The sequence below is a fragment of the Ascaphus truei genome, unplaced genomic scaffold (genome assembly GCF_040206685.1).
Source record: "Ascaphus truei isolate aAscTru1 unplaced genomic scaffold, aAscTru1.hap1 HAP1_SCAFFOLD_97, whole genome shotgun sequence".
NCBI lineage: Eukaryota > Metazoa > Chordata > Amphibia > Anura > Ascaphidae > Ascaphus > Ascaphus truei.
In genome coordinates, this window is record NW_027457309.1 from 596,303 (window position 1) to 614,871 (window position 18,569).

At 46.3% G+C, this 18,569-nt stretch overlaps 1 protein-coding gene across 6 annotated transcripts in view; it reads left to right on the forward strand.

Annotated features, from left to right (window-relative positions):
• The window catches only part of LOC142486596 (leucine-rich repeat-containing protein 37A2-like), a 176,660-nt gene that overhangs the window by 62,881 nt on the left and 95,210 nt on the right, over positions 1–18,569 (forward strand). For all 6 annotated transcript variants that reach the window (XM_075585191.1, XM_075585192.1, XM_075585188.1 and 3 more), the window contains 4 exons: positions 2,886–4,057; positions 7,084–7,176; positions 7,716–7,768; positions 7,860–7,923. In XM_075585191.1, the coding sequence (XP_075441306.1) occupies positions 2,886–4,057; positions 7,084–7,176; positions 7,716–7,768; positions 7,860–7,923 (1,382 nt within the window). The remainder of the gene's footprint in view (positions 1–2,885; positions 4,058–7,083; positions 7,177–7,715; positions 7,769–7,859; positions 7,924–18,569) is intronic.

Sequence of the window (18,569 nt, forward strand, 5' to 3'; positions counted from 1 at the left end):
AAGGGCCTGGATGGTTTTTCCCCCAATCAGGGCTGGAAGTAGCCAGGGCTTGTAATTTTCCCCAGTAAAAGCCGAGGCAACGGTTCTGCTGAATAAACAATCCATCAGTGGACAGTCCACATACCGGTGGCCTTGTTCTCCACAGGCGGAACATGGAGAGGGTTCCCTCGCAGGAGGGGGCTGTGGATAGCGCTCCGCTGGACCGGTTACTGGAGACCAGGCATCTGGTGGATCTTGTGGGCGACGTCCTCGGAAGTTCCTCTCATTTTGCGACGAGCCGACATCCGGAAGGAGATGAGGGTCTCTGCGGGGATCAGCATTTGGACTCCGTCCTTGCTGGAACGACTGCTCCTTCCGTTGGACTTGGCGGTTCCGTGACGGGCCGTAGGTTCCCCATTTATCCGACCTCCCTCTTTGGGCATCCGCAAGTGCCGGTGGAGTCGGGTCCAGGACACTCGCCTGCTGCTCTGCCCCAAGGAAGTTCTCCACGAGTTGGACCGCCAAAGCTAGGGTTTCAGCAGCGTGGCGTTTTACCCACGAGCGTGCGGAAGGGGGTATTATTTGTAGAAATTGTTCCAAAACCACCTGCTCCAGAATTGCCTCCTTAGTGCACTCCTCAGGTTGTATCCAGCATGTACACAAGTCCAATAATCGCTGAGCGAGGACCCGGGGTCTCATCTTAGCGGTGTACTTCATGTTCCGGAACTGCTGCCGGTAGGTCTCTGGGGTCAGACCTAAGTGATCCAGTATGGCGGCTTTTACTTGGCGGTAGTCCATTGCCTGATCTGCTGGGAGACCCTGATATGAGGCCTGGGCTTCTCCTATGAGGAGCCGGGCCAAAGAATTTGCCCAGCGATCTGTAGCCCAGCCCTGAGCTTCGGCAACTCTTTCAAAAGTCAGTAAAAAAGCCTCTGGATCTTCGTTCGGAGCCATTTTCCTCAGGAGTATCGGGGGTCTGCTTGCAAGTTCTGGACTGGCAGACCCCTGGAATTGGGTCAGCAGCTTTGCCATTCGCTCCTCCTGTGCTGCCTGCTGCTGGGTTAGGAGCTGGGTTTGCTGCTGCAAAAGTCTTTCATCTCTCTCTGCTTGCAGCCGGGCCTGCTCCTGCATTAACTGTCCCTGCTGTTTGGTCTGCTCGCACAAAAACTCTTAAAAAATTCTTCCATTTTTTTCATTCTTGTGTGTATGTATGGCCCTTTAACTGCAGGGGCCTTTCAAAATCTCACTTCTTGACACCATATGTTGCAGGGTACATGCAACTACACACGTGGGTTTCTTGCCAAGGCTTATTTATTTAGCCTTAAAAGATATACAGCACACAAAACAAAAATAGCTTTTCATCAGCAACAAACAAAAATAGCTTTTCATCAGCAACAAACGAAAATGGCTTTTTCTTCCGCAAACCAAACAAAACAGTTTCTCTTTAGCAGACAGTCTATAAATCAGGCAGTTACCATTTTCCTATTCAGGGGACAGACAGTTCACAATTCAACTACCTTGCTACTCAGACCTTGTTACAGGAATCTCTTTAGCAGCTTACTCCTCTCTTCTCAACAACCAGGCTCCATGTGTCTACAGCCTGGGTTTTAACACACCTTGATTAGGCAGCTGGGATCCAACTAATTATCCTGAGGTTCCCAGCTGAAGTTAACCTAGTCAGTGCTGCACTGCAGACTAGACATAGGTTTTCCAGGCATATAACTGGTGGCTTTTATTTACCCTGTCACAGGGGGGAATGGGGTCAAGAGGGCAGGTGATAGAGGGATAAGAGGAGATCAGCTATGATAGATCCTGCTCTGTGACAGCGGAAAAAGAGTTGGCAGAAAACAGGGGAAGAATTAGGAAGAGGTGTAGGATGGGAGAAGGATACAGAGGGGATGCCCTGATGTATGGATTCCACCTTTTCCTGGAAATAGTCAGCAAAGTCCTAAGGTGAGATGGAGGAAGAAAAACAGGCAGCAGTGGGTGGTTATTGAAGAGGCCCTCAGATGCTCGTCTGGGCGGGGAAATAATCTATTTTGTTGTACCCACTTCATTGTGCATGATCTCTGATGGGTGATCTCTGATGGGTACGTCTCTGTCAAAAAATGTTTCTGGGCTTAAGTAGTGTTCATATGATGAAAATCTCTCTCTATGCTTAGTATGGCCAACTGAATTTTTTAGTGTTCTGACTTGTTTACTGGTGGGGAAGATCCTTGGTTGGTAATACAGATATTTTCAGAGAGCTCTCTCTGAGCTGTACCTTGGGATAGGAGGAGCTGCAGATTTACATCAGCACTCACTACATGTTATTTTTTATTTATTGTTAAATGGGTTTTAAGCAGAGCATCCTCAGAGCTAAACCGTGTTAATTTCAGCTCATGGGACCCCCTGCTTTTCGAGATTATTACCTCAGAAGGGCTGCTGGTAGACACTCTGACTGGGCTAGTGGGGACTAATGTAATGGTGGCTTTGATATCCTACATCTTGAGGGCCAGTAGGAAGACGTGATGTCATCCTTTGCAGCTTCCTATTGGCCCATGTGACGCAGGACATTTAAACTGCAGAGAGATGCCAGCACCCACTTCCGAGGTAAGTGTCTCGGGAAGCAGTACGTCCCCGGAGAGGAAATCTATGCATTTCAGCTCCAAAAAAAACATGCTTTAATCCTGTTTTTTTTTTTTTTTAAAGACACACATGTAATGCTGCTTTAAGCAGTCATCTTGGAATGCATACCTCCCGGAAGTCCCTGATATAGTATCACATTATTAATGTCTCACATCACATTATTTGCTAGCTATTAACTGCCTTGCAATGTTTTTGTGGGGTCTATTTTTAAGAAGCACTCTGCATGTTCTTTGTAGATTACATGCACCCTAATGAGCTGTTTTTCTTTTAATACATAGAAAACAATAAAGTGCTGCCTTTGGAAGAAAATACGTTTAGAAAATCTCTCGAAGCACATCGGAAAAACAGGACTGTGATATTGCACATAGAGCCTGAGGCACCGCTTGGGCAGAGCGAAGAGGAGCAAGAGCTGACAGATTGTGACAAGCTGCGTCGTCCTCTTGTGCAGGTTAACTTCAATGAGGAAGTTCATTTTGTTCGAGGAGAGAAGGATCTATTCCCTGGAAATATGAGCTACGATAAAAAAATGGACCGGCTTAAGACGAACGGATCCAGAAGTTTTCAGATGAAGATGGCAGAAAAAATTGAGATGAACAAGCTGACCATTTTGGACAACTTGTTAGAGATGGGTATTCAAGGAGGCTTTAAGATCCAGCAGAGGAAGCTGAGTGCTGGACAGTCCATGAGGGGAAAGGACACCACCAAATGTGGAGACGGCTGCAAATGGCACACAGAGGAAAGCTCCAGATCAATCAAAGACAGCAAACAAAAGAAGGTAGAAAGTAATGTGGTAGCTTGGGAAGAAATTGAAATGCCTGTCTCTGTACAGAAGGAATCGGTGACCATTTGTCATGGGAAGCAGTGCCAGAGCCGATCACGTGAGAGTACAGTCGACAAAAAACGAAAGAGCAAACATCAGAGGAGAGCCATTGAGAAGGATTCTGTACAGAGGGTTTTAAGGGGTAGTGCTTTTATATCCACGAATAACACTTTTTTAGCAAAAACTACAGCACTGTACGGATCCACAACTGGGGAAACCTTAGAACCACCACATCACCTCCCAACCGCAGATAGTAAAGAAATTGATATGACACCACAAATTCCTGTGACACTGGAAGTCAGGTCAAATGAGGTGATTAAAGGTCGCAGAAGGTCACTGCCATCTTCCCTCCATTACAGCACCTTGTCGGTTCAAGACCAGGGCAACTTGTATGAGATCGAGCTAAACACACAGCTGGAGTCTCTCATCCCCAATAGAGTTGTGCGGGCAATCATCTGTCACATCATTCGAGTCCTGATGCTAGATTGTCTGAAGCCTGATCTCAAGCTCTCATGTGCAGAACTGGTCGCCAGTACGGGACGTCTGATGAAGTTATTTAGCGAGAGAGAACATGGACAAGAAGGTGGAGCCTGGAGGAAATATATGAAGAGTAGCACAACACCGTTGAAGGTGAGCCCCTACTTTTACATGTGGACTCCTAATAAGAAATAGACTTGCCAAAAATTTGAGGTTAGAACATGTCACGGAAGACCAAGCATTTACAACTTTTATACTGGGATCATAACACTGAGCAAAACAAGATGGTAAAATAAATTGTAATTTATTCACTTAAAAAAGGCTAAGCACAATGAAACACAAAATACATTAGAAAGACACACTTACTGGGGGACTGGGGCTGAAAACTAGACTTTCCTAGCTTGAATAGAACATAAAACAAAGTCTTTGGTTGACTGGGACTTGCCCAGAAATGTCCTGAAACGCAAATCGGCATGAAGTTCCTGACGTCACTGCTTGATCTGCTCCAGAGGACTTGAAATAAATTGACCGCGACTTAGCTCCAAACGTCCTGGAACTATTTTCGACTTGAAATCCCAGCCGCGTCTGCTACGTTCAATTCTCAGAACTTTGCCGCAAAAAGTGGGACATAGAAAATTTCTCGACCTGAAATTTCTAAAGCCGGCTCGCTGCTATTTCTCCTTGAGCATCTTTTGGTACATTCAAATTTGCCGCTGCTGTTCTGGCGCTTAGAATCTGCTTTACGAATTGGCTGAGGGATTCTTATTTATTTATTTATTTATAAAATATTTTACCAGGAAGTAATACATTGAGAGTTACCTCTCGTTTTCAAGTATGTCCTGGGCACGGAGTAAAACAAATAATACATGGTTACAAGTACAGTTACATAAATGAACAAGGTATACATTATATACAAGACATTGCGTGCACAGTTAAAGAAAATATATATTATGAGCGTATGAAACAGTTACAGACCAGATTAAAGTGTGAGACAGCTTTAGATTTGAAAGACCTTAAGCTGGTGGTGGATATGAGAGTCTCTGGTAGGTTGTTCCAGTTTTGGGGTGCACGGAAGGAGAAGGAGGAACGTCCGGATATTTTGTTGAGCCTTGGGACCATGAATTGTCTTTTGGAGTCTGATCTCAGGTGATAGGTGCTGCATGTGGTAGGGGTGAGGAGCATGTTCAGGTAGCTGGGTAGCTTGCCCAGAAAGTATTTGAGGGTGAGACAGGAAAGGTGAACTTTGCGCCTAGACTCTAGTGATGACCAATCTAGTTCTTTGAGCATTTCGCAGTGATGTGTGTTGTAGTTGCATTGGAGAACAAAACGACAAATTGAATTGTAGAGGGTGTCAAGTTTGCTAAGGTGGGTTTGAGGAGCCGAGCCACTATAATACTTATAGTATTTCAGAGTTAATTCATGAAATACTACAGCCTATCTGAGCATGGGAGAATTCCTACCAGCCAAACAGAGCACTGCCAGTCTAGTGAAGCCAGGCAAGCGTGGATTCAGAATCTGACAAGGGCATGTGCCAACTTGGCACCTCTGCCACTTAACATGCAGAAGCCACCCGATGAGTTACGCTCCTCAAAGCCTGGGTTGGAGCAAATGGTGGTCCGATAACTTCCAGTCACCCCAGGACGTGAGTACTTGAGCCTAACTCCGGTACCCAAATGGCTTTCACACTTGGCAATCTCTGAGACTTTGATTTCCAGGACCTGAGCAGACTTGATGGCACCCAGCTTGGTAGCCAAATGGTCTCTCGGAACCCTGGACGTGGAAGTCCCAGCTCATATTATCATGCACAAGCATATATACACTTTAAACATACTGTTTAATAAAATATAAACTTTTCCAAGTCTTATAGTTATGGGGAATCCTGCACTTTTTTTCCCTACTAGCCATAGTCTCCACACACTATACCAGACTTAGACTTTAAAACTCCTTGCAACCTTATGTATGGTTGTAGTACCCCCAGAACCCCTATACCGGATACCTGGACATTAAATGGGCATCCCCTCTTATACTAGGGACCCGTTTACCGTTCCAGGGATACCACACATCCCTATGCCCCATTTACCTTTCTGGTCTGTGATGAAGCTGGGAATCCTAGCGGTGAGTCCCGCAAGCATTTTCAAGGGGAGAGTTTGCTGGAGCAATGTGTCTCAATGTATCCGAGAATCCGTCCTAATTCCCGGGTACATTTTTGGGGTATCCAGCAACTCTGGAACCTGGCTAGCTAGTCACATTCTGACAACACTTTCTCCGTAAAACACCCTTGAAACTCATAGCCTAGCAATCTCTGCTCGCTGGCACACATGGAAAGGTACAAACACAAAACATCTTTATTGTCGCACATTTTTACAGAATGCATTGACAATCACTGGGCTCAAGAGCTGCCACTCCTGAACCCCAATACATGGATCAGAGGTGACCAGATGGGCTTAACCTTTATTGTTACCCCCTCACCGTCACAGAACAGCGCACAGAAAATGTAAAACACTGTGATTTAAAAATATTACACGCAAATATATCAACTGGGGTTCACCACAACCTGTGGTCCATATCGTGTGGCTAAGAGTCATATCTGGGAGCTGCAGTATAGCTTATCAGGCTGGGTGTTGATTGGGCTGTGAAGATTTGGGGATGTACTGGTGTGTGACCACTATGCAGCAGGAGCTTGAAGTGATTTAATTTTGCCATACTGTAGTACGCTTTAAAGCAGCAATCCCACAGAAGCCTATGTATTGGTATCTTGCTCCCTCTACATGTCATGCTCCATTTTTTACATTGTTTTCTAATGTTAAACATGATTTTCTTCATCTCTAGAGTCTGAATTTACCATGGTAACCTTGAGACTGCACTGGACTCCGGGAAGAGCTCCATTTTAACCCTCCACTTATTATTTCAATGCTTATATTTCCAGAATGGAGCATCAGATTTTTTTAAAAATTTTATTTACACAGTGTTGGAAAGGTCCAGAAGAGATCCCTTACATTAGATAGAATGCAAATAAAATGGGGAGCAGTGTTGACGGAAACTTAAAAAAAAATAAGGCAGGTTTAGAAAGGGGTTAGTGTGAATGCAAGGCATCAAGAAGTGTACCATAAATGGATATAATATTTGAGTGTAAATCTTTGTGTGAAAATCTAACTTGATGGTATTTATTTTGTCTTTAGGGAAAGTGTCCTGGCTATGGGAACAAACTTCTCCTGGCAATTTCTGTCACTGTTGTCATAATGGTCATTATCCTAGTTATCTGCTTCGTAGAGGTAAGTGGTCCCATGTGTGGTTTTTAATTTGAGGAATCTTACAGAGGCAGAGTTTTAGGGAAGTGGCAGTGCCTTACAATGTAATCAATTCTCATACTGTACAGCACAAGTGTTACAGGTGAGAGCTCCCAATAAATGTAATATTGGACAGTGCATGGATGTTACAGGTGAGAGCTCCTGGAAAAGCTAATATTGTACAGCGTGTGAGTGTAACAGATGAGAACTCCTGATGAAGGTAATATTGTACAGCACGTGAGAGATTCCGGTGAATGTAATATTTTACAGCATGAGTGTTACAGGTGAGAACTGCCGATAATGCACATGATGATTTAGGCATTTGCAGCCTAACTTTCGTTATTAATGTAGATTTGACTCGGCAGTAAGAGGTTTATTTTATATCTGCAAAAGCAACCAGTCGGACATTTCCTGTCGAAATTGACTTAATTTATGAATTTCATCCAAAACGGCCTGATAGAGAATATAGAATTAGTCCCCAAGTACTGTATATTTTTTCTATCACTGTATATTTGTACCCCCAGATTTGTTATCAAAGATCAGCATCACATCCAGATGTTGAAGGGAAAGATTTAGGGTAAGAGATTTGTTAACATTTTTAGATCAGTCATTTTTTCTTCTGAGTTTTTTCCATTTATTTAACTTTTTTTGTATTGACTGTTTCCTAGATTTTTCCAAAAAACTACTCAATCCTTACTTACTGGGAAGAAGCCAGCAGAAGAGAAGCCAGAGGTAACTTCTCTGATTAGTCCCCATAATAATGATGGGTCACATTTAGTAACAAAATATCCTTCTCATTACTTATGCAGGAAGTGTGAAACCATCTAGAAGCTTCCAAACGTGCTGATCCTTAATGAAATGTGGATATGTGTGCATGCTCACACACAGTATTATTGATCTCTATTTCAGTTGCTGCATAAGCTATTATGACAGTGAAACATGAATATACAGGGGGAGAGAAAGAGAGACATGGAGAGGTGGGAGACATATTGGGGGAGGGGGAGAGAAAGAGAGACATGGAGAAGTGGGAGACATATTGGGGGGAGGGGGAGAGAAAGAGAGACATGGAGAGGTGGGAGTCATATTGGGGGAGGGGGAGAGACACTGGGGAAAGGTGAGAGAGACACACTGTAGGAAAGAGAGAAAGACACTGGGGGGAGGTCAGCGAGAAAGACACTGGGGGAAGATGAGAGAGACAATGGGAGGAGGTGAGAGAGGCACTGGGGAAGGTTAGAGAGAGACACTTGGGGAGGTGAGAGAAAGACACTGGAGGAAGGTGAGAGACAGAGACATTGGGGGAGAGTGAGAGAGACACTGCGGGGAGGTGAGAGAGAAAGACACTGGGGGAGGTGAGAGAGAGAGACACTGAGGGGAAGGTCAGAGAGAGACACTGGGGGAAGGTGAGAGAGACACTGGGGGGAAGGTGAGAGAGAGACACTGGGGGAAGGAGAGAGAGAGACACAGGGGGAAGGTGAGAGAGAGAGACACTGTGGGAGGTGAAAGAGAGACACTGGCTGGAGGGAGAGACAATGACTGAAGGGAAAGACACAATGGCTGGAGGGAGAGACACAATGGCTAAACGGAGGGATGAAGATCAGGCAGAGATGGCAGAATTGAGGGGCTTGGGAGGAGGATGAGTTTTGGGGGCTGGGGGTTATTCTTTGGGTCAGGGGGGTCACTTGGGAGTATTGATCAGCAGGGGAGATTCATCAGTACCCCCCTTGTGTTTGGTTATGGGGTCCCTGATCCCTGGGCAACATTTAAAATGGTAATAAATAAATAATACATAAAACTGGTAGGTAGGAGTGGATGACACTGGGGAAAGCAAATGGGTGAAGGAAAAAAGGGAGGGAAAAAAAGGGGGCGTGAGAGGGAAGGGTTGTAGCAAAGAGGTGGATGAATGCTCCCTCAAATGGATTGCCTTAGTGCACCAGAAAAAAACATATTACCAGATGCCAGCAAACAATAAAATTAACAGTGATCCAATACTAGTATACTGCTTGCGTGGATGCCTGCAGCCCGACCGATTTGGCTGAACCAGCTCACGTGCGCTGACGTCGTGATTTTGATTACATCAGGCATGGGGGGGCCCGTGAAATTGCATTGATGAAAAGGTGGGCTCGGCATAAAAAGTTTGTTCACCCCTGGTCTAATGCATGTGCAGACTTATCTCCCTCATTTAAATGGCAGTCCAAACTTAGAATGTAATATTGTACAGCACGAGTGTATAATGGTTATGCTCACCACAAACCTGGACCGGACTGCGGGGATGTGGAAACACCGACCTTAGACCACAAAGACGGATCTGGGTTGCGAATTCCGTGGTCAAACATAGCCGGATAGGACTGGAGAAGGCATGGTAATCGGTAGACAAGCCAGGGTCAGGGCAGGCGGCACAGGAGCGGAGGTCACGGTCACGAGCAGAGGTCATCATCAGGAAAACAAGGTTGAAGTCACTTCAGCGTGGAGTGCAGGAAACTGGAACTACTGCTTCAGCGTAGAAAGCAGGAACTGGAACTACCGCTTCAGCGTAGAGAGCCGGACACTGGAACTGCGCCGCTTTAGCGCGGAGAGCAGGAACCAGGAACTGGGGATCCAGTGCTTCAGCCCAGAACATCACCCCCTACCCGGGTACTGCTGAGAGTGGTGGAGGCCACTGGAAGCAGTAAGATTGCAGAAGGGAAAGCACAGAGGATCCAGTGCTTCAGCATGGAACAGCTCTCCCTAGCTGGGTGCAGCTGAGAGTTGTGAAGGCCACTTGAAGGTCACTGAGAACTGGAACTGCAGACAGGACAAGAAACACTGAGGGCTTCAGTTTACCTGCTTCAGCACGGCGGAGTCTGACAGAAACTAGGAGAAATGGCAAGAAGGCCAAGGCAGCCCAAACAGAGGTGCTGTGGCAAGCACAGTTACTTGAGAAAGTCTATGTTCAGCATCAGGGAAAGGGACAGCACAGTATAAGAAGGGCGGGGAGCCACTCAAAGGACAGGGGTGTGAGGAAATTCCTCCAGTGACGGAGCACAGAGACAGAGCTGCACAAGAGGCATCCAGGCTGCAGTGATTGCAGGAGCAGGGGATACTGATTGCAGGAACAAGGGGGTAGTTGTCTAGAAGCTGCATAGTGTCACCCCTGTATGCCCGCAGACCTGGCAAGACCCAAGTACTGAGGTGGGAACGGTATTACACCACACACCCACAGCAGTGGGAGCAAGCCCGGAGTGTGGTATAGCGTTGCTGGGCCTGTAGAGAGAGTGGTTAATGATACTTGCAACGTCTGTTGGTGTAATCGTAAAAATGGTCGTATCCATGTGCCAATGTCCAGGGGTCCAGAGAGTAGAGTCGTCAGGGTACAAAGCCAGGTCCAAGGATTCCAGAGGTCAGCAAGGTAGAGTTCGTAGCAAGGTTCAAGGGGTACAGAGAGCAGGGTAGTCCAGGACAAGCAGGGGTCAAAGCCAGGGAAATCCAAAGTAACACAGGAGCAGGACACAGCAGGGACGCAGGAGGAGCACAGCATAGGTGAGCACACACAGGGAAACAGGAACTATGCAGAGCGACGATACAGACTCTCTAGAGGGCAGACAGGGATTATAAAGGGAGACACACCAATAGGAGAGAGGGGAGGAGTAGAGAGAGAAGTGGGAGACAACAGGGATAGGTCCGGGAGAGAAGAGGAGGAGACAGTAGCGGCAGTCAGGGGAATGGCCTGAAGGGACAGGTAGGAGGAGTCAGGAGCGTGGCAGGCCTGATAAGAGGAGTGTGTGCGCACGCGCTCTGTAAGCTGAGGGTGCGCGCGCACAGGCTGTGACCGGGAGATGGCATGCAGGCACCGAGAGGAGGAACCAGAAGGGTGACAGGACCCAGATGAGGAGCGTATGCGCGCGCCTTCCACAAGTTGAGGGAGCGCGCGCACAGGCCGCGTCACCAGGTGCATGGAGCGCTGCGCCACGGTTACCCCGATGGAGGAGGGCAGAGGAGCGGACAGAGCCGCCAGGGAAGGTGAGGCACTGGCCGCGGGCATAGCGGTTGTCTGGGAGCGGGAAGCATCAGTGCAGGGGCTCGGGGACCGCGGGGGTGCACGAGACCTGCAGGACATGCGCTGAGGCAGTGGAGCTGGGGGAGAAGATGACGGAACAAGAGAGGAGTGGGAAAGGGTAGAGGGATTGGAAGGAGATGGGACAGAGGGAGAGACAGAAGGGGAAGGAATCCCCTGAACCGTCACAGTATCCCCCCCTTGAGGATCGATCTCCGAGCGATCCAACCAAGGCTTGAGCGGGAACTTTTAGTGGAATTGACGGAGTAGTCTCAGGGCATGGATGTGACGTGCTGGTACCCACAAACGTTCTTCTGGACCATAGCCCCTCAAGTGGACCAGGAACTGGAGTTTGTTTTTGGACCAGCGGCATTCGACGAGTGACTGGACTTCGTACTCCTGTTGTCCTAGGGTGGAGACCGGATTTGGTTTCCGAGAAGGGACAGAAAAATGAGGACTAGGTATAAAGGGTTTAAGAAGGGACGCGTGGAATACGGAAGGAATCTTCATAGTGGGAGGCAGGTCGAGACGGTAAGCCACAGGATTAATCTTCTCCAATATTTTGAATGGCCCTAGGAATCTTGGAGACAGTTTGGGTGATGGTGCTTTAAGCCTTATATTTTTTTGAGGATAAACACACCCGGTAGCCAGGTTTGAAAGAAGGCCCAGTTTGCCGATGACGATCTGCCTTGGTCTTTTGTTTGGCAACCGCAGATTGTAAAGACTTGAGGATCCTTTTCCAAGATTCTTGTAGATTGGCAACATGAGAGTCGGCCGCAGGAACGCCCAAAGGGGAAGGCGAGAGTGGAAGGCTACTGGGGTGGAACCCAAAGTTAATAAAAAAGGGAGACTCCTGAGTAGACACGTTTTTAAGGGAATTTATAGCGAATTCAGCCCATGGCAAAAGGTCTACCCAGTTATCTTTTGAGTCCGATATGAAGCATCGAAGATATTGTTCAAGAGTTTGATTCATCCTTTCTGTTTGACCATTGGTTTGAGGATGGTATCCAGAGGAAAACAAGAGGGAGATACCAAGTCTTTGGGAAAAAGCCCACCAGAATTTCGAGATGACCTGTGATCCACGGTCAGAGACAATAGAAATGGGAACGCCATGTAACCTGAACATTTCTTTGGAGAAGACATCAGCCAAAGTGGCAGAGTTGGGAAGACCCTTGAGGGGAATAAAGTGAGCTTGCTTAGAGAACCTGTCTACTACGACCAGAATGGTGTTCATCCCTTTGGAAATGGGCAGTTCAACAATGAAATCCATCGAAATATGTTTCCAGGGTTGTTCCGGAATGGGGAGAGGCAAGAGAAGACCAGAAGGTTTGTGTCTTACTCTGGGCACATACAGGACAGGCGGTGATAAATTCGAGAATGTCTTGATTCATCTTGGGCCACCAAAAAGTCATTTTAATGAGATCTGCCATCCTTTTGAAGCCTGGATGACGACTGCTCTAGAGGAATGACCCCAAAGTAACACTTTATGGCGAAAGCGTGGAGCTGCGTATAGGCGTCCTTCTGGTACCCTGAACCTGCTGGGCATGTGAGCTTGAGCCTTTTTGATCTCACCCAACACATCGAAGTTGTTAGGGGAAATTATACATTTGGCAGGCAGAATAGGCTCCGTGGTTTCATTGGCTTCGGTTTTGGTGGCGAACTGACGAGAGAGAGCATCCGCTTTGCCATTTTTGGTACCAGGAATATATGAGATGGTGTAGTTAAAGCAGGAAAAGAAGAGTGACCAGCGAGCTTGGCGGGATTCCAGACGACGAGCCCCCTCAATATATAACAATTTTTTGTGGTCAGTGAGAATAGCAACTGGTTCTTTGGAACCCTCCAACAGGTGTCTCCATTCTTGAAGAGCCAGTTTAATGGCCAAAAGTTCACGATTACCAACCTTTCGGAAGATGAAAATTTCCGTGAAAAAAAAACCCACAGGGGTGGAGTATCTCTTGGGGAGAAGACCTCTGGGAAAGGACTGCGCTGGCTCCTACGTCCGAGGCGTCGACCTCCAAAGTGAAGGGTATGGAGGTATCCGGATGACGAAGGATGGGTGCAGAAACGAACGCCTTTTTGAGAACCTCAAAAGCAATAATAGCTTCTGGAGGCCAAGATGAGATATCGGCGCCCTTTTTGGTCAAAGCGGTAATGCGAAGAGCAATAGAAGAATTTTTTTTGATGAATTTCCTGTAATAGTTGGCAAAGCCGAGAAAACGCTGCACAGTGAATTCGGCAGCGGCCAATCGAGAACAGCCTTCAGTTTCTCTGGATCCATGGAGAATCCTTGGCTGGAGATGATATAGCCTAAGAAGGCAGTAGATGCCTGGTGGAACAAACACTTCTCCATCTTGGCATAAAGGTGATTCGAACGGAGTCTGGAAAGCACAAGTTTGGTATGTTGAATGTGTTCCTCCAGATTTTTAGAAAAAATAAGAATGTCGTCTAGGTAGACTATGACAAATGTTCCCAATACATCGCGGAAAATGTCGTTCATGAACTCTAGAAAAATGGCAGGAGCGTTACATAACAAGCTATTCCTAATGTCCAGAACGTGTGTTAAATGCTGTTTTCCACTCGTCCCCCTCCCTTATGCGAATGAGATTATAGGCACCTCTTAAGTCGAGTTTTGAGAAGATTGAGGCCCCCTGGAGATGATCGAACAGTTCTGAGATAAGCGAAAGAGGATACCGGTTCTTCACCGTGATCTTATTGAGACCGCGGAAGTCAATGCACGGCCTAAGTGATCCATCTTCTTCTTCACAAAGAAGAAGCCAGCTCCGGCAGGGGAGGTAGAGTTGCGGATGAATCCCTTCTCCAAATTTTCCTGAATGTAGGAGGTCATAGCCTCAGTCTCCGGGACGGAGAGTGGATATGACTTAGACATCGGCAGGATGGTCCCAGGAATGAGATCGATAGGACAATCGTACGGCCCATGGGGAGGAAGAATCTCCGCTTGTACCTTGTTAAACACATCCAAGTAGTCATGGTACACGGTAGAGGAAAACAAGAAGAACAGGGGGAGCACAGGTTGAGGGATAATATGAATGCTTAAAACACTTTGATTAAATTCAAGGACATGTGATCCTAGACCATTGTTTGTGGTGAAGTGTGGAATAACATAAACACTTACACTTGTGTAAATTCTGTCACATCAAGGTTTCTTTATTTTACTTCTTTATCTTCTGTATCTTTTTGATGCGATCCTTTCTTCTCCTTTGGTCCAAAAGATGGCTTCTCCGATCTTTCTATGAAACTGGCTTGCGGTCTTGCCCTCGGTGCATAAATGGAGTACAAAACAGATTGTAAGGGACAATTCAAATACTGAATGACAATCACTGAAACCGATAGTTTAATAAATCAAATGCAGAAAAGTACTGCAAACACTCACACGGGCAAGTGTGAGTATACTCTTGAGGGAAGTATCTTTAATTGCACCTCTTTGGGGAGCTAACCTATGAGGCCCCTGCTGTTTCCAAAATACATAATGGGAAATAGGTGGTGAGTGAGGGTATAACAAAATTACTCACACGACCACGTGTGAGTACACACTACGATTGGTTTCTCTTCCTCCCTCTTTAGATATCCAATAGCATCGGCTAAGTAGGGATCACTCTGAGTGTGATATTAACACAGTGAATGCAAGATGGAGTAATCGTGATCTTTAATTAAAACTAAAAAAACAATGCACAAAATCACAGTACAAAAATTAAAAAAGCGCTCAGTCAAAGCGAGATGAGAGCTGAAAGAATAGAAAACAGCCAGTCTTTTAAGATAGTTGTGCAGGGTGTTTAGGTGCGCAGCTAACTCTCCGCGTCCGGGTGTTGTGTTGCGCTCCTATTTCCTGCTCCTGACGGTGGCCGAAATGGTTCAAAATACTCGGGGATTGTAGCAACGCGTTTCGCCCTTTCTGGGCTTCCTCAGGCTCTGTAGAAAGGTATTGCAGGGCTCATAGCAATACATAGGCAAGCGCCAGCCAATACAATCCTTTCCCCGAGTGACTCCCATCAAACTTTGTCACGAATCCAATTAAGCTTTTTATATTGGAAAAGCGTAGAATCATAAGCGCACAATTGTTATACTTGTGCGAATTTCAACAAATTGGTTGTCACATTGTCAACTTACTGCTTTGATAGTGGTAACAATAAAGTTTTAGATTAAAAACGTGTATAAAAGAAACTCTGAACGAGGAATCGAGTTTCTAATGTGCTGAATTCTGCTTTAAAAAAATCCCAAAGAGATACATAATCCAAAGTGAAGTGGCATGCTTAAATGTACAAAGAAGATGGTCAGGGCATTAATCTACTGATAACAAATACATGTTATAGTTACAGTTATAGAACATATATAGCTAACTATTACAATTTTATACAAACAACTTAAAATCATAAGAACATTGAAGTCAGGTTATCACAGTTCATAGTCAAATCACTGAAGTATATTTTATATTTTAAAACGATAAAGCATTAAGATAATAAACAATTAAACCTTGTGCAAATGCATACATATTGTGACAAACGGCTTACTCCGGGGCTCCGCCGTCTGTCCGGGACTGTTAGAACACGGTCTTTTAGGGTAGGTTAAATGATGAGACGTCACGTACTGTTCCTTTAAACAGGCTATGCCTGGTTTATTCAGTCCCAGGCACTGAGACTGCCACAGTTTAAACAGAAAACAAAGCCAAACAAAAAGCTGCTCGTCTGAGCGATAACTTAAACTTAGATGTCCCTGACTCAGAGTTGGAAGTGGCTTGTCCACTTCCACCAACAAAATAAGTACCTTTGCAGTCTTTAGACAAACTAACAGAATGAATGAAGCGATTTGGGAAAGAGGCTTTCTCACCCCTCTGCAGTTCAGCAGCCTTCCAGGCTCTTGGGCGGGGCTCAGAGGAAACAGGAAACAGGTCTTATATACCTGAACTCTAATCAGCATGACAGGTGACAGAAAACAGGCAGCAGACAAACTGTGGAATGGAGTGCCTGTACCACGAGGCTGCCCTGTTCAGCTTAGACAGGACAGAAACTGTTCAGTATCCTGGGAGCCCTGTATATGGAGTTTATTACCAACCCCTGGTTTCTGTCACATATCCTCCCCCCCAGCTCAGACCTCGAGGGGTGAGCGACCATGGATATTAGGGAGTGCATCCTTGACAACCCGTCGGCATTGCCATGTTTGTGCCCCGACCTGTGTTCCACAGAAAATTTAAAGGGCTGTAGGCTTAGGAACCACCTGGTCACCCTAGCGTTCTTCTCCCTATTTTGACACATCCAGGTAAGGGGTGCATGATCTGTGACCAATCGGAACTTTCTCCCCAACAGATAATACTTGAGTGTCTCTACAGCCCACTTTATTGCGAGACACTCTTTCTCGACTATGGAGTAATTTTTCTCCTGGGGATTTAGTTTCCTACTTAAATAAAGGATGGGGTGCTCCTCCCCTTGAGACTCCTGGGAGAGTACCGCCCCCAGCCCTACCTCAGATGCGTCGGTTTGGACTACGAACTCTTTGGAGAAGTCAGGTGTGACCAAAACTGGTTGGGCACAGAGAGCTTCTTTCAGGCTTCTAAAGGCCTGTTCGGCTTCGGGGGACCACTTTACCATTAGCGGTCCTCTTGCTTTTGTGAGGTCGGTTAGTGGGGTTGCCTTAGTTGCAAAATTGGGAATAAACCTCCTATAGTAGCCAATTAACCCCAAAAAGGTCCTTACTTGTTTTTTTGTGACTGGCCTTGGCCAATTTTGTATCGCCTCTACTTTGAGTGTTTGTGGTTTGAGTAACCCTCTACCAATAGAATACCCCAGATACTTGGCCTCCTCCAGACCAATAGTGCATTTAGCGGGGTTAGCAGTTAGTCCAGCAGACCGAACTGCGTCGAGCACAGCTTGGACCTTTGGAAGGTGGGACTGCCAATCTTCACTATGGATTACCACATCATCCAGGTAGGCGGCAGCGTACCGAACATGTGGTTTTAAAATTTTATCCATCATTCTTTGGAATGTGGCGGGAGCTCCATGTAAGCCAAAAGGCAGCACCTTATATTGAAAGAGGCCGTCTGGGGTTGAGAAGGCTGTTTTTTCTTTTGCCCTTTCTGTGAGGGGAACCTGCCAGTACCCTTTTGTTAGGTCTAGGGTTGTGAGATATCGGGCTTTGCCCAGTCTCTCTACAAGTTCATCCACCCTGGGCATGAGGAACAATAGTTTGTAATTTCTGCCAGAACCCCAGGCCAATAAAAGCTTCGGAGAACCTTTTCTTTTGTCTTTTCCACCCCTAGGTGTCCCCCCAATGGATGACTATGTGCGAGGTGTAATACTACGTTACGGAATGTCCGTGGTACCAACAATTGTTTAGTTGTAACTGATTTTCTTTTATCAACCCGATATACTAGGTCGTTCTCTACCTCGAAGTAGGGGTAAGCAAGTGACCTATCTGGTTGGCCATGAGTACTATTCTGGTCCCGTATATTTCCCCTTGCTACCGCTAATGTGGGGTCCTCCCACTGGGCCTTCTTAAAACTCCCAGGACTGACCTCTAGGTCAGCGAGGGTCTTATCCTGTACTGGGGTGGTAAGTGCCTGATCAACATCTTGATTTGGGGTATTCCCTACCAAAGTAGTGATGGGGAAGGGAATTTCACAGCACTCCTCCTTTTCCCCCTTCTTATTTGGGCCCTCGTCAACCTCCATTTCTGAAAAAGGGAAAGGATTTGTTTCTTCTAACACTTCGTTATGGTCTGCTATTGAACTCTGGGCGCTATTCTGAGCTGGGGACCACATTTTTAGAAAATGGGGAAAGTCGGTCCCTATTAACACATCATGTGCCAGTTTGGGTACAACACCCACCTTGAAATCTAAAGAACCAAATTCTGTTTCAAAAAAAACATCAACAGTGGAATATTCATGATTATCCCCATGTATACAACAAATTGCCACTCTTTGTGAACTGTTTACCTGTTTCTTCTTAATGGGCAATAGGTATTCGGACACTAGTGTGACCATACTCCCAGAGTCAAGAAGTGCCCGAACCCTCTTACCATTAACCTTTACAAATGCCCACAGATGGTTATTCAAGGGGTCCTCTGGGCTAGGGCCCATACATTGGGACAACAGCGAATAAGGTTCCACGCTGTTGCATTGCATGGGCTCATCATTTAGTGGGCAGATTTTTGCTGTGTGGCCCCTCTCATGACAATTTACACATTTAGGTACATAGTCTGTGTCCCACTTAGAGCCTTTTCCCGGCTCCCCATGTTGGCTATTGCCCTTAGTGTGCGAACCACTGTTGCTGGAGCGGCGTGAAGGTGGTCGCCGCTCTTCAGCGCCCCTTAACCCCGGTACCCTTTTACCGTCTCTGGA